At 39.2% G+C, this 22,498-nt stretch overlaps 1 protein-coding gene across 1 annotated transcript in view; it reads left to right on the top strand.

Annotated features, from left to right (window-relative positions):
* SNX7 (sorting nexin 7) overlaps window positions 1-22,498 on the top strand; it is a 726,766-nt gene that overhangs the window by 38,025 nt on the left and 666,243 nt on the right. The window contains exon 2 of the mRNA XM_070467753.1: window positions 18,139-18,315. Within this exon, the coding sequence (XP_070323854.1) occupies window positions 18,267-18,315 (49 nt within the window). The 5' untranslated portion in view covers window positions 18,139-18,266. The remainder of the gene's footprint in view (window positions 1-18,138; window positions 18,316-22,498) is intronic.

Genomic DNA, 22,498 nt, shown 5'->3' with positions numbered 1-22,498 from the left:
TTAGAAATGGCTAGGGCCCCCTGTAATAATCAGAGCTTCACACTTGGGGTACCTTGTCCTCGCAAGTGCTGGCTGCAGATAGCACTTCGAGTTCTTACCTCCTTCTCCCTCACTAGTGGTTATATTGATGCTGTTAGTTTGAAGTTCTGGAAGGAAGGGTCAGAAAGAAGTCAAGAAGGTCTCTTTTTGGCTGACACTGCTGTTAGGTGTCACTGAGGGTTTCAGTATGGTTCTTCCTCTCATGGGCTCTTTGTTAGGTTCTTCAGAGAAACCTGCTGGGAGCCTCTTACCACGCCTTCTAAGGTGTGGATAATTTGGGACTCAGACGGTGCATTCTTTTGTGCCCTCATCAGCCCCTCATCAGTCTGCCCCAGTTGGGATTACCTTGCCGCTCCAGACTTCCCTCTCTCGTCATGTTTTCACAGGCTCCAGGCTGGCTCTCGCTCATTTGAGAGCTAGTGCATCCTTGCTGTCATAAACAGTGGGATGGAGCCACGGTGGTTTGGCCCACATTGGTCTCGTTCACCGCTTGCCACCTCCGTTTGACAGCAGAACCTCTTTGCCTTAGATTCCTTAGGCGTATGTCAGGTAACTCTCCACTGTGCCTCCTGAGCTCCTGGGGGTGCTACCAGAGCGCATAGTTTAGCCCTTCTCTTCAAGCTTAAGCTGAGGGGAATGGATCTCTCCCATCCTCACCCCCAGAACACTGATGGCTGTCTCTGAAGAACGATCTTCCTCATAAATCCTGATTCAGTTTGTCCTCAAAAAACTTCACCATTTTACATCCTTGGTGAGAGTGAGGGTTTTCAAGCATCCTATAACTGCTTTTCAACCATTCCTTTCTCAGTTTTGCACATGGCCTGGCAGTTTCTTTGTAATATATCTCTTATGGTATCTTGGTATCTAAGGTGAAACTTCCAAAATAAAGTCCTGTTACTCGAATAAATATTCACAAAGCAGAATAAATAGACACTTGAATGTATTACCCTTCACTGATAGGCATTATTGACTCACACATATGAATTAAGGGTGAGTGATCAGTAGAGAGGCCTCTAAGTAACACGTGAACTAATTGTTTTTTATGCCCTTGATTGTAGATCTTATCTTTAAAATTTTTTAAAAATTGTTTATTAATTTTTGGCTGCACTGGGACCTTGTTGTTGCATGCGGGCTTCCTCTGGTTGGGATGCCTGGGAACTATGTATTTGTGGTGTGTGGACTTACTGCAATGGCCTCTCATTCGGAGCGTGGGCTCTAGAGTCTGCAGGCTTCAATCATTGTGGTGCATGGGTTTAGTCGCCTCGCCGCGTGTGAAATCTTCCCTGACCATGCCTCGAACCTGTGCGCCCTGCTTTGGTAGGCAGATAGATTCTTAACCGCTGGACGACCAGGGAAGTTTGATCTGACCATGATACCCTCACAGGCCTACTGAGTGAAAAGTGAACAGGTAAATACTATCAATTGTTTAATTAATTAAACAGTATTTAATTAATTGTTCTTAATTAAACAATGATCAGGTATCTGGGCTAGCCCTAGAGAAACTCAATTATGTCTTTACAAGCACTAGCTTGTAATCTGAATACTAAGAAGAGAGTGACATATGGCATTGATAGAAGAGTTTTGTTTTGTTTTTTTTCTCTTTCCTAGACTGAGTTGGAATCTGCCTGCAATGCAGGAGACCTGGGTTTGATTCCTGGGTTGGAAAGATCCCCTGGAGAAGGAAATGGCAACCCACTCCAGTGTTCTTGCCTGGAGAATCCCATGGACAGAGGAGCCTGGCAGGCTACAGTCCATGGGGTCGCAAGAGTGGGACATGACTTAGCGACTAAAGAGAGAAAGACTGAGTTGGATAGAATGTTTAAGCAGCAGTTTGTCTTTGGTATACTTCAGCCTCCTTCTTTTTCTTTTTTGTTACATTTCTCCTGTCTCCCTGTGCTCAGGCACCTATTTACCCAGTATATACCCAGTATACGCAGTATACTATTAGTTTTCCAAGTTCCAAGCCCAGCCTTCTTTTCAGAGCTTTCTGCATTCCTGATTCACCTCCCCTTTTCATAACCACAGTTCACATCTGCACCACTCACTAATCTAAGTTGGAGATAGCAGAAAGTGTTCTGATTGAATTAATTCACACCAGCATTTAGACAGCTGGAAATCGTTTAAATTGTTTATCCCTACTTTAAATCTAATACTTGCATCTTTAAAAAAGAGGTTTATTAATCCAAATTAATTTGATATGTGAAGGAATAAGAGTACTTCACATATGTGAAGCTTTCATATACTTTCATATACTTCACATATACTTGGCATATGCTAAGCTTCCAATATTGTTTGTTGAATGAATGAGTGAAGGTTAAACTTTCAGACAGCATAAAAAATGAAGTCAACATTTTATGCAATTTAGGGAAGATATTTTTAGGCAAGGTAGCATCTTTTTAAACTTACTAGCTCTACCTTCAGGGTCTGCTCCTTAGACTGTTTTTCTTTTCAGTGTTCTAAAGATGAAACACAGTGAATATTTAAAAATCTAAACATTTCACAACTCACACATGGAAATAGGAAAAAAAGGCAGTGGGAGATTGGGAAGTTGGGATTGAATCTGTAGTTGTAATGGCTAAAGTACTTGTTAGTCCAAATGTATAAGACTGAGGGGCCCAGAACTGAAATAAAATATGGATAGAGTGTAAAAATTGGATTTTACTTCACGTTTATTTAGCTTTTTGGTCTAAATGACCTGGTTCCTTTTATCAAGGTTGGTCTCTTTCAGAGCTATTTTGCTTCTCTAAATAAACTGAGCTGTGACAAAGACTAGGCCCAATGAAGGAAAGAACAAAAAAAGAGAACTTTGCCTTTTGTCAACCAGCAGTCAGTCAATGTATGAAGAGGAGGTTGATGAACTTGTTTGAGCTACACCTTAGGTTGTGAGTCAGAACTGGTCCCTTTCAACTGCTTTATTCTGCCCAGACACTAGATAATCTGGATTGTAAAAATAATGAGAAAGACAATACTGAATAACATATTCTACCAAGTCCTGAAATGACTATATATTCAATGCCAGGTAAAATAATCCTTCACTACCATAAAAAGCAGGTAGGTATGGCTAACCTGGAGCCTTTTCCAAGTATTAACATAAAACATTGAAGGAAAATGGCCTGAAAGCTCAGTATATGTTTCACATTGGTAGAATGATGCTATGAAGTTAAAAGAGAGAGAGAGACGGGAGAAGGAATTCCCAATATGCAAATAATTATTTTTTTCCACATGAGCATTTTTTCTGTATTTTTTAAATTTATTTATTTTAATTTGAGGATAATTACATTACAATATTGTGGTGTTTTTTGCCATACATCGACATGAATCAGTCACAGGTACACATGTGCAAACAATTATTAGTAGAAACTTATTGGACTTCCCAAAGGAGTAGAGCTGAGACCCCACTCCCCCCCCCCCACCCCGCCCCGGGTTAAAGAGCAATGAATTCTGAGCTCTTAACACTGCAGGTTGAGAAAGATCCTCCATGAACTTAAAGAGGTCACAGTGTCTTTTAATGCGACAGTAGGAACACTGCTGAAAACACTGCACAGATAGTGACCATTAAGCCTTGGATGAGCCAGAGTCAGTTTTGCAATGCTGCCTGCAGAAAGAAAGATCTCATTTGTGAAAATAACCGCTCCGTTTTCATATTGCCAGACATCTGCTCTTGGCTAAGAACAACATGAAAGGGAATTTGTTTTCTGGTAAGGTTCTGTCCTTCTGCAAAGGAAGACCTTCTTTTAAAATAATTGACCATCTCGAGAATGGCCTATATTCAGATCTGCAGATTAATCTAATTAGGGTCTCTCCCTTGGGTTAAAATTGCCACTTAACTCTTATGGGTGCCTAATGGCATTCTTGTCTTTACACTTTATGCCAGGATCAGCAACTACAAACATAGGGTGAAAAATATTTGGGAATATAGAAATACAATGTCATAGCTAAAAGTAGGAAATACGCATTCGGTGGGGACCTATGTTTGCATTTATCAGGCATGCTACTCTCCCATATATATCTTTGCAACAGCTTTTTAAAGTGGGAGCCTGAACACAGACAGTTTAAATAACTTGCCCAATATTCCTCACCCTGTATAGTGGAAAATGTAGAATTTAAACCTAGAGCTATCAAATCCTGAAACCTAGGATCTTCCTTTTGGGTTATACTGGCTTCCTTAAGGGAATTACAAGTTGCAAGAAGGCAGAACTTATTAACAGGAGGTACTGTGGGCTTCCCAGCTGGTACTAGCAGTAAAGAACCTGCCTGCCAATGCGGGAGACTATGAGATGCAAGTTCGATTTCTGGGTCAGAAAGATTCCCTGGAGGAGGAAATGGCAGCCCTCTCTAGTATTCTTGCCTGGAGCATCTCATGGGCAGAGGAGTCCGGCAGGCCCCAGTTTATAGGGTCACAAAGAGTCAGACAACTGAGCAACTTAACACTGTGAAATACTAAACATTTTGTTGGGTCAGAGGACAGGGGGACCAGGGACAAAGCAGCATTCCAGACATTTCATCAAATGGATCCTCCCTTGAGCACATGTGAGTCCACTCTGGTTTCAGCGTTTTCTTCTGAGTGACACTACAATTTCTGTCAGGCCAGGACTTTTAACTCGAATCTTGTTTCCCCATGTAGTGCCTCGCTAAAGTGTTGGTAACACAGGGAAGGGTTGTGGTAACATAGGGAAGCATTATGTTAACATGTGGTTGCCCTATTTTGAATGGAACAAAGAGGTCCAAATAGAACTCTGCTTTCTCAGAAAGGTGACTTATTTACTATATTTAACAGACATTGCTTTTATGGTATTTTAAAATTCATAAGCCTATTATATTGTCTTTTTGATTATAAATTATAGAGACTTTGACAAACCAGATATTTCTTTAGGAAGCCCCCTCCTAAATTTAAGTAACAAAGAGCCATAAGAAAAAACCTGTTTTTATCTGGAATTATTTTATATGGTTTGGTCAATGTCAAAATGCTGTAGTTGCCTAATAAATGGCAGATCATACCAACAGTGCCCCACGGGTCCATTGTGATTGCACAGCAGACCCCACACATCACAACTTGAGTGATTTTGACACTCTGGCTCTGAAAAAGGTAAATACAATTAAGACTGGGCTGTGAAATAAGTCTAAGTATTCATTTGGGGATGCTAATCAGATTCGGAGACTGACCTCGAAGTATTCACGGTATTGTGTTTTTCTTTTAAAAATCTATAAAATTTTATTAAAAGTGAGAAATATTGAAACTACCAAATAAACATGAGGAAGATATTAAGTGGCCTGTCTACTGATATTAACTGTAGAATTTACTGCAGAAAAAAGAGCTAGTGCAAAATCAGCATTCTGTCTGGTATCCTTACTCTTTGAAGAACACCAAATGTTTGACATTATTAGAACTGGCTTGGAACCAAGTCAAAATTTAAACAGAGCTACTAATCTTATTTGTATGAACTTGACTTGGAGGGGCTAAGAAGGAGCACTGGGCTTCCGGTTAGGAAATGGGCCCCATCCCGGCTCAGTCACAGTCTTTCTGATCTGGAAGAAGTCTCGTCGTCTTTTGTTTTAATAACCTCATCTGGAAAATGGGGGAAATATACCTCTCTCTGGCTATGTGGGGATGTTGTGAATATCAAGCAATGTAATCCACATACTGGCAGTAAGAAACATGTCTTAGCACTATAAGACATGCATTATTATTTTTAAAATTTATCTACTTGGCTGCACCAGGGCATAGTTATGGTGTACAGGACTTTTAGTAGCAGCATGTGGGATCTACTTCCTTGATCAGGGATTGAACCTGGGCCCTGGGAGCATGGAGTCTTAGCCACTGGACCATCAGGGAAGTCATTATTACTATTATTATAATCATCCAGAGATAAAGCAGTTAAAATGAAGATCTAACTCGATCTAAAAGAAGTATACAATAAATACCTTGTCAGTCATATCAAGGCAATGTCTTTTATTGATGACAGTAAAATATACAAGCATAAATTGGCTTTCTTACCAACTGTTCCCTACTGTTTCCCAAGGAACATTCCCTTTCACCCCCCATAAAAATTAAGCTGTAGAAATCTGTTATTGTGACATTTAAGCACCAGACACTGACTTTACCATTTCACTGCTTTCCTTTGTGTTGTCCCTGGTGGTAAATTCACTGGAGATGGAAGTGCTGGAAGCATGCAGGTTGCACTTTTGGATTTCCAGCAGTAATAATTGCCTAACTGCTTGAATGTCAGTGGTTGGTGTACAAAAGGACTCCACTAACTGAGATTTACTGGTTTCCCCCTTTGATATTCCATTAAGGATAGTGTAGAGAGAAAGTGTGCTTTGAAAAATTGTCAGAAAAAATTGAGCTAGGTTTCTAGAGCTCTACCACGTATGACTCTAGGTTCAACAAGGCTGCTGGGTGCTGGGAAATGAGTGGGAGCTCTCATTATAGCCAGTGTTCAAATCTTAGCTCCTCCACTTACTCACTGAAATGACTTTGGTTTTAATCAGTCTTTAAATTATTTTGCTCAGTTTGCTTGTCTATGTAAAAAGCAGAGTGGTGCATTCATCTATTTAACTCCTGTGTACTGAGCACTTGTTATGTGACACATACATGTAGGGTTTTGAGGGGCCAGTGATGATCAAAATATGCCCATGTGCAGTTTACATATCATGGGGAAATGGAAATGAAGAGTTAAACAAAGTAATAAGCTCTTCTTCACAAAATTTAGTGAGGAATCAAAGTGGAAGAGCGATAGGATGTGAGAAGTATTATATAATTATGACATTAAGGTAATAAATGATGGAGATAAGCAGAAAAGAGATTTGGAAGGTTGTGTTTAGAGGACTATATCTGATAACAATAGTAGCTACCAGTGAATTAGATAATAATAATAATAGTTATCATTATTGAATATTACTATGCACTACATACCATGAAAGTCATTTGCATGTGTTATATACATTTTATCCACTTTACACATGAAGGAAGTAATTATCGCCTTTCCGTTCCCAGGGGATTTTCCCAACCCAGGAATCGAACTGGGTTCTCCTACATTGCAGGCGGATTCTTTACCTACTGAGCTATGGGAGAAGCCCAATAATAGCTATCATTATTGAATATTATTATGCACCACATACCATGAAAGTGTTATATACATTTTATTCACTTTACACACCAATGAGGTAATTATTATTGTTTCTTCTAATGGACACTCCAGAGGATTAAGTGACTTTCTCAAGTCTTGCATATAGTGAGTAATAGAGTTGGAAATCTGATCCCAGGTTTTTTTTTTTTTTTTCTTTTTAAGGTTGGATATTCATGCTTGTGGACTTCCCTGGCGGTTCAGTGGTAAAGAATCTGCCTGCCAATGCAAGAGACACAGGTTGATCTCTAGGTCACGAAGATGCCTTGGAGAAGGAAATGACAGCCCATTTCAATAATCTTGCCTGGGTAATCCCATGAGTAGAAGAGTCTGGTGGGCTCCAGTCCACGGAGTCACAAAAGAGTCAGACACGACTTAGCAACTAAACAACAGACAGCAACAACATTCATGCTTGTAACCACTGTGCTGCACCACCATAACAAAAACAGCAAAGAAATCTAAATTCTATGGAAATGTTACCTAAATACCTCCCTGTTCACTCCTATTACATGTATAAAAAACTTCTACAATTCAAGAATTGTGACCCACGAAGACATTCAGATAACAATGTCTGGTCCTTTTTTTGAGCGTGGGGGTTTCTAACTTCCAGAGCAGAAAGTTCCTAACTAACATATTTCCTTGACAAATAAAATAAAGCAAGTGTGTCGTTCTACCTGGGAATCTTTAAATTATCTCTTTAGACTTTCAGCACACAATTTACAAGTGACAGGCAACATATTTCATTATCTTTATGTTTGAAGTAACTTTCAAAGAGAGTGGAGAGGGGCGTTTGACATTATTGTAATCAATTCTGTCAGAAATATTATTGGATTTACTTGATTTTGTGAACACAATCATTTTTCATTGTTATTCTGAATTTTCTCAGATGTTTTACAGGAGGCCAACATAAGTAGTAAAATATGCTTCAGAAGACATCTGTTGAAAAAATAATGAGATGGTGTTCTTCTGAGCAGAGGCACTGTGTAAGCTGTGATGGCCTCTTCTTATAGCAAAAAAGGGCAAATTCCCAAACATCCTCTGGCTAACACAAACTCCACTTTCCTTGACCAGAAGGATGACATGGCTTCCTATAACCTGAATGGCAGCTGGACTTTGTTGCATTCAGGAGAAAAGCATAACTAGAAAGATTTAACTTACACCTCTTGTGAGGAGGTCCAAGCCTTGAAAAGACCACGAATCTGTCTCTGTTGGCCCTGATCCAAACAGCGTTGCCTAATTTAGATGCTTTATTGGGCTGAAAACCTTTGTGTGAAGGTTCACTTCTTTGCCTGGTTACCATTTGTATATTGGGTCTTTATCTTTAGAGAGTAAAGATTGAAGAAGGCATAGGACAGGTGTCTTTGGGGCTGGCAACTCTGGATGGGATGACTTCTGTCCAATAATACTTTAGCATATTATGAGGAGAACTCTACCTGTGTCTCCTTATATGTAGATGAGGGGAAACTGCTCTTATTCTTGGGCACAATTTAAGACTGGAGCAGAAATATACATTTAAGTGAAGCACCTAGAATTTAAAAATTATTTGTGTCCTTAGTTGACTCTTAAATTGCTTATAACTCTTGTCATCTTATTTCATTTTCTAAGTAAGATATTTGTTGGTCTTACATGTAGAACTTGAAAGAATATCTGACAGAGGTCTTGGACATAAATCAGAGAAGGCATTACTGTCCTCATTTTATGTATGAAGGATCCACATGTCTGCGAACTTAAATTATCTAATAACTCTTAGCTACTAAGTGGCAAAAGAAAGAGTACTTAGAGTCTAGATGGCTTTCATGCAAAACCAGGAGCTTGCATTTGGAAGTATTTTTGTCATATATCTATAGCTAAGACAAGAACTTTGATTTTATTTGTTCTAACTACCTATCCCATGGGGTAATTTGGTTTGTAGTACTATGTGTAGTATGTGTATGTTTGATGTGATTGTGTATTTGCATGAAATGGGAAATAGTCTCAAAGTCTTCAGGGGAGATCTTAAATGAAATTTTTCTTCCACAGTGTGAAAAAAAATGATGAGTTATTTATTTCTATCCCTAAACTAATTTTGTTTTTTATTATTAAAATAATATCTTGACATTGTCAAGCATATTTTTGAGGGTGTGAGAGTAGGGCAGCAAAAAACGGGACAATATCTTTCCTATTTTTGTATTTCAAGGGCCTAGCAAAGCAGCAGTAAAAGATAACTGAATGTTTAAAAGTTTGAGTCATAGAATTATTCTGAAGGAAAGCAATCTGATTTCTTTCAAATATACCTAGCTACCTAAATTTAGCTAACATAAGCTAAAATTACTGGAGAAAGTTTCTAAAAAGATCTATTTTGATGAATAGCTAAGCATACTTTAGAGTTAGCATATCAGATATCAGGATGTAAATGAGTACTTCCAAACCACTTGAAAAGCATTTGTTCTAAACTTGTACTCTAGCTCCAAAGTCATAAGTACAGAATTTTATACAGCTCTATGCTAGAAATGTAAGAGTGAGACAGTCAGATTCTGCCCTCAAGGATTTGGTAGACTGACTGACTGGGGAAGGGAAGAAAGATTTAAGATACTTGATCTACTTACAGAGAATGCTGGTAATGAGGAATAATATCCATGCCAAATAAGGTTCCAGTCAATAAAGGTTTAAAATGGAAGTAAATAGAAGGCAGGAAAAGAATAATGTGAAGGTGGAGGAAGGAAGACTTCCTAGAGGAGGCAGAATTTGAGCTAGATCTTTAAAGATTGTTGTTGTTTGGTCACTAGGTTGTATCCACCTCTTTGTGACTCCATGGAGCCCACCAGGCTCCTCTGTCCATGGGAATTTCCAGGCAAGAATACTGGAGTGGGTTGTCATTTCTTTCTCCAGGGGATCTTCCTGATGCAGGGATTGAACTTGTGTCTCCTGCATCGGCAAGTATTGGCAAGCAGATTCTTTACCACTGAGCCACCAGGGAAGCCTCAGATCTTTAAAGATGTGGATTAGCAAAGACAAGAGAGGTTAGACCTATACTGCAGAGAAAGCTGGAAGAAAAGGACTGAATGTGTACAAGCATGAGCCTTCCAAGAGATAACAAGGACCAGCCAGGGGAATAAGTATGACTGAAAAATGATTTGCCCATCAAAGGTAATCCAGCCTTGGTTTTGCTGCCTGATCTTCCACAAATTTGCATTCAAATTGATGAAGTTATAGTGTATGTGGTCTCTAGCCTGTTGTAAATTTCCAACTCTGTGTTTTTCAGGCATCTCTTTCTCATGAGCTCCCTTAGAAATGAAGAGAAATAATACACCGTGCTGAGGACAGAGAATCTGGTCCTTTGTGCATCCCTGCTGTGGTGCAGCACGGTCTGCTGACCAAGGGCACGGGATCCTATTTCTAGGATTAGTCAGAAAGGATTGAGCACATGTCTGCAGAGTTTTGCCTCAATATTATATTTTAGATGGTTCAGTCAGAGCTGTTACATTTGGCAGCATTCCTTGTTAGCATTTGATAAACAATTATTGCCAAATGTTAGCAAGGAAACCTGCCAAATGTTACAGCTCAGATTTAACTGCTGAAAAAAAGATGCAGTTCGAAAAAGCCTTTTGCTACCGAGCCATCGCCTGGCGTGCCAGTTCTGAAGCTGCAGGGGACACCGGTTGGGACAAATTGTGAGTCTAAAGGTATAGGGCCATTTGCCAGCAGCTCTGGGTTCCCCTCTGAAGTTATGAATTAGTTGACACCTGTTGGTTTTCAAAGCAGTAAGTTTGTGGCAAATCATTTTGGGAAACATTTTGTTCCAGGGCATCTGGTCACACTTAATATTTGACACATCCTCTTTCATGGCACTTTATGCAATGGGTAGGGTAGTGTGATAGATTATTGGATGATGTAGTCTCTTTCTGCTCATCTGTTGGTGGATTGTCCAGTTTCTTCCAGGGTTCAATGTTCTTTCTCAAGGTACAGTGGAATTATTCCTAATTTCCATTTCCCCCAGGAAACAGTTCCCCACCTTTTCATTCTCATTTTCCATCCTTAGTTACCAAAATGAAAAAGTACCATGCTAAAATTACCAACACCCTCCCCAATTTTGGATAGTTTTACCATCTTGGTAACTCAAGAGAATATTGTCAACTTGATGCACCTGGATTTTAGCTGTTGGGCACTATCTATGTCAGAGGAATCCTAGATACTTGTTTAAGAAGAAGAAAAAATATTAAAATAGATGACTGGGTAATAGTATAGTTAGTTATTTTTACAGCTCATTGAAGAGCTCTCGGTGGGCGGTTGGGGGGGGATGTTGATTAAGATCAACTGCAAACTTGAAAGTCTTTATCTTTATTTGACAGAGCTTTGTTCTTCTCTTTGTCTTGTATGACTTTACAGGGGCCTGTGTTGGGGGTAAGCAATTTCATTTAATATGTAGGTGGTTTAAAGCTTGAAAGAATAGCTAAAATGTTGGGACACATTCAAGGTCCATAAAAATAAAAAGGTTAAAATTGGGGTTAAAAGACTGACAAATTTACTAAATAGGAATTGATAGAAAAATTTGTCTTTATGTTAAAAAATCCATGGCTCAAGTCACACTTGTATTTCTTCTCTAGGAGTTAATCTCTCTTCCAAAGTTGAGGTAGTTTTCCTCCAACCATAAACTCAAATACTTGCTGGCTTTCCTGGGGCAGTGTTCCTAAGCAGCTTGTCTTGGCCAGTCAAATGTGCTAGTCTGGAGCTTTGAATATGAAGTTAGTGACTCAGGAAGGAAAGATAGTGGAGAATTCATCCTGCAGGCGATGGTGATATCTGTAACAGAGGGCACCACTGGTTCCCATAGGTTGATTCAGTGCTGGTGGCAGTGACAGAATATTCTTGTAATATGTAATAATATTAATTACAGTATTGTGTTTATTGCTTAATTATTTATTGAACCTTTTTAGCCTCCCCATCACTGTAACCATTTTCTAGTTCATATCTGTATAATCTCCTCCCTGAACTAGTATAAAGGCCTCTTAATTGTCACCTTATATCCTCAGATGTATTCTGTATATAACCTATAGTCTATTGAGTGATTGATATAAAATGAAAAAAAAACCCAGCAGAATTTCTTGTTCAGAGGAAAGATAAGATATGATAAGAAGGTATTAATTAGTGTTATAAGATCAATAATAACATGGGGGAATTAAGAGCATAATTTAAAGTAAAAAGCCTTGGTGAAAAAGCAAAACGGTAAGGATGAAGATGCATGAACGTAATTTTGAAGATTAAGGAAAGAAAATGAGGACTAACTACCCTGACATTTGCCTGTGGAGTACAAGGCAAGATCATCTGCTATGATGTTGCATTGGGTCTTGGGGGAAATACTAATTGGCCAAAGAAAATTAAATAATTACCTTTATGAGAACTCAGCTAAGACTGACAGACACAAAAAGTGTTGTGGCTTCAGTTGGTATTGTTATGAAAAGAAAACTCTCTCTCTCTCTCTTTTTTTTTTATAGTCAGGCTATAGGAGTATAGAAAGTAAGATATAGGGTTAATTTAGGTTTGGGTATTTATCAGATGGGCCCTGTTGAAGGGTAATTTCACCCAAAAATTGAAGATGAGGATAAGTAAAAATTCCAGTTCTGAAAATGAGGAATAGATTGGATAAGAAAGGAAACAAGTCAGAGTATACAGGAGAAAAATTGAAGAAGGGGATAAAGGAACTTACTTTGAGATGGAAGAACCAATTATGGTCATACATTAATCTTATTCTTTCAAAGGCGGAGTAATGATGGAAGATGCCAAAATTGAAAATAGTTGAGATTAAAGTGGAATGAAGGTAAAGGTCACTAAGAGTACAATTTCATCTGAAACTCTGAGTGGAAGTCCATGTTCTGTTCTGAGGACTAAAGATTGTTTCCTTAAAGGAGAGAAGAGTGGTAGGTTTCACTGGCTACTATTATTGTCTTAGCACCTTAAGAGAAATAGATAAGTGCACAGTGGTTTTTCTCTGGAAAACTCTGGCCAAGAACACAAATAAGTTGGCAGCAAAACTAGTGCAGAAAATAGTAGAAACTTCATAATTAGTAGTAACTTCAAAGCTTATATAAACTAATTTCCTACCCAATTAATTTGATTGATAATTTTCCTGATCAGCTTGAATACCACAAGTAGCAGAGAACTCTCTTGCCTCTCAAGGCAGTTCATTCTCTTGTAGAGCTGACTCACTGATAGTAATTTCTTCCCTGAACTGTGTAAACATATAGGCAGAAAGTTTGCTTATTTGTATTGTCAAAATGCAGCTCTTCAATTGTGTGGAGACATTCTGTGTCTGCCCTCCTTCTTTTCAGGATGAAACAGACCCATTTCCTTCCTTTGGTCCCCATAAAGCATGGTTTCACGGCCTTGGGATATGCAGATTGTGAAGGTTTAGGGACTGAGTTATAGACTGGCCTTTCTTGATCAGACACCACCCTTCATCTAGGTTCTCATTTGGGGGAGCCTTTGCTCCTTTACCCTATACTCCAGGCCCACCTCTCATCTGTTTCCTCTGACTGCCTTTCACTTTTCCTGGAATGGTCACGTTTTCATTCTTAGTGACATCTTGTTCATCATTCAATACGCACCTCAAGTGTTAACCAATCTTGTTCCTCAAGGCACCTTTGATTACAACTGTTTTGTACTACCAGCACTTGTTTTACACTTATGTTATAGCACTTATATTTATTTTTTTTTCTGCTAAAAAATGATCTTATTCATCCTTGTGTTCCCATTGCAAAGTATGATTCTTCGTGTAAAATCCAATAAATATTTTTAAATGTATAAATTCTTTTTTCAAGTGTGATACCCCAAGTTGGACACAGTACTCCAGCTGCAGAGTAAGTTGGAAATATCATGTTAGTTAATCTGAACACTGTGTCTACAGAGATGCTTATTTATTTGTTTTATCATTTGCTTGTTTGGACTGTGGCTCCAGGTTACTCATATGGAACTCGTACACAACTGCATTCCCTGTTCTTTTTTGCCAGACACTATTGTTATGCCAGATCTTCTCCATGCGCGGTTCCTAGCAACAGAAACTGACTCTGGCTAATTTAGTTAGAAAATAAAAGTAGTGGTTGAAAAGTGGTGTGTAACTCACAGATGCAACTGGAAATCTGGAATTTAGAAAATGGGCAGTAGCAAGAAGAGGCCAGGCAGCTAGAAGCACAGCCAAAACCCTGGGGAACACGGCCCCTTAAATGGCAGATGGAAGAAGAGAGCCCAGGAAGGGAAACTGAGTGCACAATCAGAGGGGCATGAGGGGAACCACAGCAGTTTTAAAGCCGTGGACTCGAGATCCACCAAGAGAAGGCTAACAGTGGCATCACAGCGAGATTTAATAAGACAGTGATTGTAAAATGTCCATGGCCTTTGGCGCGCTTGGTAAGACTATTTTCAGTCAAGTGGTGAAAACAGACGGTAACTTCCAGGGAGGGGGTGAGTCAGCAGGTAGGCTAAACTTTTGAGTATTGATATTTTGGGTGAAAATAGGTGAAGAAAGGAATATGTGACTACAAGGGAGAGTTAGTAGATGAGAATCTTGAGCAATTTTATAAGCTGTGGTAAAATGCTGGGAAAGAGGTTGGAGCAGAGAACAGAGAAGGCATAACTGGTTACATTGTGTTTCTCAGGAGAGGGAAGGGCTGGAAGCAGAAGTCAGAACAATAGTTGTGAAGGTGGGAGGATCACCTCATCCTTTGAGGTGAAAGGAGAGCAGAAAAGGTGTGTGAACCTAACAACAGTAAGTGTGTTTGTATGGGGAAGAGAAGCAGATGGACGTCATCTCTGATGGTTTCCATCGAAGTGAAGTAGAGGAGAAAGTGATTTATTGGACATGGACTAGGACTCTTGAGGAGTTTCCTTTTTCAGTGTATTTTGTTGTTGTTTTGTTGATGGATTTTCTTCCATTACCCACTCCATAATCTGTGGTATTTGCCAAGTCCACACTCTTCCTAAATAACCTAACCTAGAGCTACTTGCAGTTGCCTTCATAATAGCATATATCATTTCTCACTGTGATTATTATAGAGGCATTCACCTCTACCAGTAGGTACTCAAAGAAGATACTCAGGTTTTATTTCCATTCTTGGCTTATAGATGGTCCTTCATCAGCATTTACTGAGTGACCAAAAGGTTTTTAAAATTTAATCTCTTTACTCTGGTTTATATTAAGGGCTTTTATAATCAACTTATTTAGAATACACGGCAACGTAGAGGGGGAGAAAACAAGTGCACTGTATAATACCTCACTCTGGAATTTAAACATGAACCCAGTATCATGTCCCTTTAGTTCTCAGTATTTCATCAACAGGCCTCCATGCTCTGGTGTGGGCATCTTATATCATGCATGCTGATGTGGCCATCCAGTTCTGTTGTGCTCACTCAGTCATGTCTTACTCTTTCGTGACTCTTTGGACTGTAGCCTGCCAGGCTCCTCTCTCCATGGGATTCTCCAGGCAAGAATACTGCAGCGGATTGCCACTTCCTTCTCCGGGATCTTCCTGAAGCAGGGATGGAACCCGTGTCTCCTGCATTGGCAGGCAATTTCTTTTCCACAGAGCCACCATCCAGTACTGTAGGTAATTGAAAGCTGTATAAAAATTTACTGTGAAAAAGACTTAGAGCTTAATTCTTCCCAGTATCTGGGCCCATGAGACTCTGCCTGTAGAAGTGAGGCAAGAGGCCTGACAACCCTCACAGCCCTCAGCTTGGAGGAGGACCCAATTCTCTAAATGGCTATGTTACTCCTGTGACTCATGGAGGCAGCAAAGGGCAGGACACTGTTCTTGCTTTTGTTCAAGCAAGGGTGATGACCTCTAGTTCCCTGCTTTACCATTTCTATTTGATTTATCAGAGGACTGTGTGGTCTGCAGGCCTGTGTGGGCTGTTCACTATGACTCAGCAGTTCTGGGATAGAACTGGACGTAATTTATGCGCCCAAAGACCTGGAGAGGAGAGATGATGGCTTGGCTGTGGCCTGTGTCAGGCAATTAGCACACCCTGTTGGAGTGGAAAGGGGTGATAGGACAAAATTGTTTCTGTATCTTCCATGTACTTATTTTAGGTCCTCCCAAAAAGGGATTTCTTATCTGCTTAGAAAGGAGTGGAAGAGTACTGGGGCTAGAAGCTGACTTGCTCAGCTCTCTTCATTGGCTCGGACACATAGTTTTTCTATTTTCTTTCCTACTTTGTCTCCTACCTTACTTGAAAGGCCATACCACTGCATCTCTAAAGTGAGCAACACTGTTCAGTGGGTATGATCCAGGAGGGCTGTCCCAAGGTCAGCATCTGTTCTGATCTCTTGGTGCCTATAACACCTGGAGTCTGTTTATTTAAAATACCAGTCCTGGACCAGAAGAATCTCTATGAGAGGAATGTTTCATCTCATCCTCCTTAAAATGTTAGTAATGGTTATCATTTAAAGAGTAGCTAAGGCACTGTGCTAGGCATTTTATACTTGTTTGAGTTTTGCAGTACCCCTTAAGAAATAGGTATTATGCGTATTTAGCCAATACATGCTGAACCATAGAATGTTTCCAAGAAGCCCCTAAAGTCACCAAATTAGTAAGTGACAGTGATTCAAATCAGGTGTGGCTGACTGATCCTAAATCTGAGCCCTTACCTGAGCCCTATGAAGAGCTTTGGAGAGAAAAAGTAGCACGATTGGCACTAAGGATCTAGAATGTTAGGTAGACAGATAAAAAGAGGCTCTTTTCTCTGTAGCTTCTTCTCACACCAAACGCTGGCACTGGTGAATGTTTGGGATAAGGAGGAGACAAAAGTGAAAGTCACATGCTAATTGCATATGAATTTCTCAGGGCCTCATTGAGCAAGCTGGAAATGGGGATCCTTCTCATTTACTCCTCGCCTTACTCTCCACTCCCAGATGGTGCTAGTGGTTAAAGAACCTGCCTGTCAATGAAGGAGACATAAAGAGACTCAGGTTTGATCCCTGGGTTGGGAAGATCCCCCAGAGGAGGGCATGGCAACCCACTCCAGTATTCTTCCCTGGAGAATCCCATGGACAGAGGTACCCGGCGGGCTACAGACCATATGGTTGCAGAGAGTTGGACATGACTGAGGTGACTCAGCATGCATGCACATACTCCCTGGTTCAGTTTTGAGGAACCCTAAAATTTTGACTAAAGCTGTTTCTAGTCTCTATGCTTTTGGAGCTATTCTGCCAAAAGTTTGAAGTTATATAACATAGGAAAAGTATAGGATGTATAGGAAAAGAAGAGGCAATAAACAAGACTGAAGTGGAAAAGGAACAAAAGGGGTTTCACCTCTGCCAGTTTTTTCAAATGAAACTGTCCATTAGCTGTCAAGTAAGATCCAGATGTATGGTTGTGTTCTTGAATATATGCAGAGACATTAGGAAACCTGTTCTTTTTAAATTAAATGTATTGTTTTTAAAAGTGCTGATGCAGTGAACATCTAGGGTTTCATTTAAGTTAATACACATGCTAGAACCCCAGGCTGCTGAGGATCAGGGGATCTGATCTTTATTTTAAAACCACATATACGGTTGATAGTTTTGTGCTCACTACTGTTAGTTAGGGACTAAGGTACGTGACTGAGGCACTGGGGCAATAAAGCCATGTTTAGGAGGCAGACTGACTGGGTTCCATCTCAACGTCTTCCTCTCACTAGTTATAGGATCTTGAGCAAGTTCTTGGAACTCACTGTAATTCAGTTTCATCATCAGCAAAGTGTTTGTAAAAGTAATATTTAATTGATCTGAAACATTTAGTGCATGTATAACAGTGCTTAGCATGTAAGTAGCTGTATGGAAAGATTATTATTTTCATTACACAAAATGAAATGACACTCTGTAGAAATGTACCTTTTTTAGCCAGAAAAGAACTCAGACTGCTCCCCACTCCACAGGAGAGTTCTAGAGGGAGAATCTCCCAATGGGAAGGAATCCTCTGGTCCCTGGATCTAACGTTTTACTTTGACATTCACTTTCCCCTAGGACTTTCTCCCTGATTGAGTAGCAGCATCATCTCACTGGCCTCAGGGGACCGCTTCCTTGGTAACACTACTTCAGAACCAGTCAGTGAGAGTTTGTGAGGGTGCTCTTATCTTGTGCCCTAACCTGAAATGAGGATCCTACCACAACTAGATATTACGAGGCTACTGGCAAAAAGAGGTGAGTGAGCACATGTTATCTATTTCAGTGCTGCTACATGTGGCTGTTGAGCATTTGAAATGTGGCTAGTCTGAATTAAGCTGTGATGTAAGTGTAAGACACTGAATTTCAAAGACATAGTCTAAAAAAAGAATGTAAAATACTGTATTAATAATTTTTATATTTTACATGAGGGAATGATACTCTTGGATTTATTGGACTAAGTGAAATGTACTTTTGAAATTGTTTCCTTTTTTAGAAATATGGCTACTAAGAAATTAAAAATGACATATGTGACTCAGATTTTTGACTCACTTTGCATTTCTACTTGACAGCACCAATATAGATAACCTGATTTAGTAATAAATCTTCTTGCTCTCCAAGTTTGCTGGTATCTTTCTATTTCTGTGGCTTTATTCCTTCTTTCCTTCCAAGCTTGTCATCTCCCTCCATGTGATGGCCAGCAGCAAATCCACTGCCCAGGATATTATTACTTGACAGCTAGTAGAAAACCAAGGGAGTGTCAGAATTCACTTTCTGTCCCAAGGAGATGAGCACCAAAACCAGACTTAGCACTGAGGTTACGCCCTGTTGAACAAAGGGCTGCATCCTTACTCTTGGAGTCCTTGCTAAACTCACCACTTTGTAATACAGCATAAACAACTCTGATTTTTATAGAACAAAAACTGGTTATAAAAGGCACACCTATGATAATCATATTTCCATTGGTATAATTAAATGAATTACAACTTAGCATGCTAGACACATACAGGTTACTTTTTATAAATTATACTGTATGATATTCATAAAACTATTGTGAAATAGATAATATTTACATATTAGAAAACTAAAATTTGGAGCTATTAAATACTGTTCCTAAAGCCACATAACTAGTGTTTGATGAAGTTGGTTTAAATTCCAGTTTATGTATCTTAAAACCCATTTTTGTTTGGATAAAGCACTGTGTTATTGCTTCTTAGTTAAGTTCCCTGAAAATTTCGTAAATTTCAGCACAGATTTTTAATTTCACCACTTGGATTTTGCTTCTATACTCCAGATCTTCTTCCCCATTTTCCAAGTCAGAGTATGCATTCTTTCCCTTCAAAGATATCTAGAAATAGGCCATGAGGGACTGTTGGTTTTCAGTTTTGTAAGACTAGGGGTTAGCTTCTCTGAAGAACCAAGAATTCTGAGAACATGGGACAGAGTAAAATATAATGTCATGATAATATTTTCCTTCCACTCAAGTATGAGGGGGAAAGCTTAGAAGTAGGGGTGGAAATTGAAAGTGAAAGTCACTCGGTAGTATCTGACTCTTTGTGACCCCATGGATTGTAGCCTGCTGGGCTACATGGAGTTCTCCAGGCCAGAATACTAGAATGGGTTGCCTTTCCCTTCTCCAGGGAGTCTCATGGAATTCTCCAGGCCTTAATACTGGAATGGGTTGCCATATGCCCTTCTCCAGGGGATCTTCCCAACCCAGGAGTTGAACCCAGGTCTTCTGCAGTGCAGGTGGATCCTCTACCATCTGAGTCACCAGGGGAGCCCAGAAGTAGGGGTATGAAAGTGTGTAGCAGCCTTCTGCTGGTGTGCATGCTGTTGGACAGTGGAGGAAATGTACTGCCATGGAGTGTTTTTGTAGACCTGGTTGTGTGCAGTGGTTTTGGAGCCAGCCTGACAGAAAGAGACTCTGATCCTTACAGGCATTGTAACCCTGGTCAGGCTACTTGACCACTGTGAACTCTAGCTGGTTCTTCTGGCAGATGGCATTAGTAACAGTGGTAGGATTAAATCTGATGAGGAATGTAGAGCACTCAGCCTAGTGTGGGACATTGTATGTATTTGATAAATGTTAACTTCTGTTTCTGTGACTTTCCATGCATTAACGCGGACTATGAGCAGACCAAAAGAAGGCTTTCGTATTTCTCAGTCCTTGCCAATATGTCCTGTGATTTATTTTTCAACATGGTAAAATTGTCTCATATTTTCATGGAGAAACTAGTAAAGTGTCCATGGTCCCCAGAAAGGAATAAAGACGCTCTGTGCCAAGCCCCTTGACTGGGCATCCTAGGAAGTACGCAGAGACCCAGCACACTCCTGGGTGTTTTCTCCAAGCAGTAGGGAAAATTATAAGCTCCAGCAGCCATTTAGATTGCTAACTTGGGGAATGAATTTCTCTTCTCCTCTCATTTGGGCAAAATATTTTTTTTTCTTTTTCTTTCTGGCATTCCTGATTCTTTGATGGACAGAAATGGGAAGGGATTTGGAGCTCCAAAGGGATGTGTAGTAATTCTCTTTATAAGGTTATGATTGATTATTTCATCATGTAATTTCACTTTAATTGTGTTCATTTCGTATACCTGGCTGATATAAATACATATTGTGGTATGTAATGTATCCCCAATGTATATAAAATCAGAGCTATTATTCCATTCTGGGTTCTGGTGCTAATAAACAAGCTATTCAGGCTTTGCTCAGGTAGTTTACAACGTTGCTGGAATGCTTTGATGGAATTACAGTGTTATCCATATACAGTTGGGGGCATATGATTCCTTTTATGTAATATAATACCTTATAATATAATGAGTATCATTAATAAAGTGACAAAATAAAACTTGAATTACCACTTCAGGATGTGCTTTATTCAACCAGTAATATACTTTTTGGTCCTTTGTAGTTTCTCTCCTTTGAATTCATAGCTTACTGCATTCAAACTGTGATATTAACACACCAACCAAGCATACCCTGTTGTGTCATAAAGCCATGGTATGAGATGTCAAAGGGAAAAAAACAAACATTATTCTAAAACAGAAACTGGGGAATGTTGCTCTGATGTTTTAAAAGACGATACGGCTCACATGAATAAGCAAATTTATTTACTAACCAAAAGCAACATTTCTGTTTTTTGTTTTGGAAAGGCAAATGTTCTTTACACAGAAAACATCTTTATGTGAATTCTGTATTTCAGAAATGGAGCTAAGTGATAAAGTCTTAAATTAATATTAGCCAAGTTTAGATAATAAAGGACTGCACAGATTTCTCTGAGAATACTGAATAATATAGAAGGCATTAAAAAAAAAAACCCTTTACTTCTCTTTTCTTTGGTTTCACTTGATACTACTAGTTGATTAGTCCAAGGTAATTCTTGGAAAGACAGTATCAGGGGTTTTTCTGTGGATAGCTCAGTCATCCCCAAAGCATAAAGGATTTAAACATTTGATTGTGGTATGAACGATATTGGCTACAAAGGAAGTTTTTCCTGCAGGTACAGTTAAGCTGAGCACAGATTTCCACAAAGCACAGTGACATATTCAGAAGGTGCTCAGAGTTTTAGAAATTGGTTTCTAATTCTAGATAGCAGGAAGTCTATATGTTCATACAAGGTAGGAGATGAAAAGATTGAGATTCCTTGATATCCAACAGCAGGAAGAATTACATAAGTAAGAGTATAAGAATTACTAGATTTAAGAAGAGGTTCCCTACAGAAGGACAAGATATAAGTAATAAACCTTTAAAGTTATAGAAGGCCTATTATATCCCAGTGTCCAGAATTGTATTTTTCTGACCTTTCTGGTTGATATATCAAGTACAGAAATGTGACCTCTTTCAAGCCTAGGGCAGAATAGTTTGCAAGAGCTATAAGAATAAGCATGGTTCAGAGCAAAATCTGAGTTAGATAATTGAAGGCTGTGAAGAGATAAATGAATTATCACAATTCATCTGAGAAACTAAGATTAACATTAGGTCAAGAATTAGTGACAGTTTCTTCTTTCCAAATTTTCTGGCATTAATTTTGCATGATTAAAGACATTTTTATCTGTAATGTTGTCATACTTAACTATGAATTTTCAAGAAACATGCAAAATGTGATGTTAGAAACAAGCTATAAACCATGATTCATTTTATCTTCAGGATTCTGATGCTCGTTCATTGAGAAAAAGATCTAGTGTGAATTTGGTGATGTCACCATTAATCATGGAACTTGGAATTCAAGAAGTAGAAATCTTCAAATGCTTAAATTTACATCATAAAATTATTCCAATACCTACAGGCCAAAGTAATCCGTAAACTTTCAGAAAAAACAAGAGAATATGGACACTTAGAAGTTGATCTGCGGACTGGCTGACTTCTGTCCTCTTCTCCATTGACCTAGTAGTACTCTGTAACCTAAATTCCTTTGTGGTCACATATCTTTAAAACTGAC

The sequence above is a fragment of the Odocoileus virginianus genome, chromosome 5 (genome assembly GCF_023699985.2).
Source record: "Odocoileus virginianus isolate 20LAN1187 ecotype Illinois chromosome 5, Ovbor_1.2, whole genome shotgun sequence".
In the NCBI taxonomy this organism is placed as follows: domain Eukaryota; kingdom Metazoa; phylum Chordata; class Mammalia; order Artiodactyla; family Cervidae; genus Odocoileus; species Odocoileus virginianus.
Note: the sequence above shows the minus strand (reverse complement) of the source record. Positions and strands in the feature narration are given on the sequence as shown.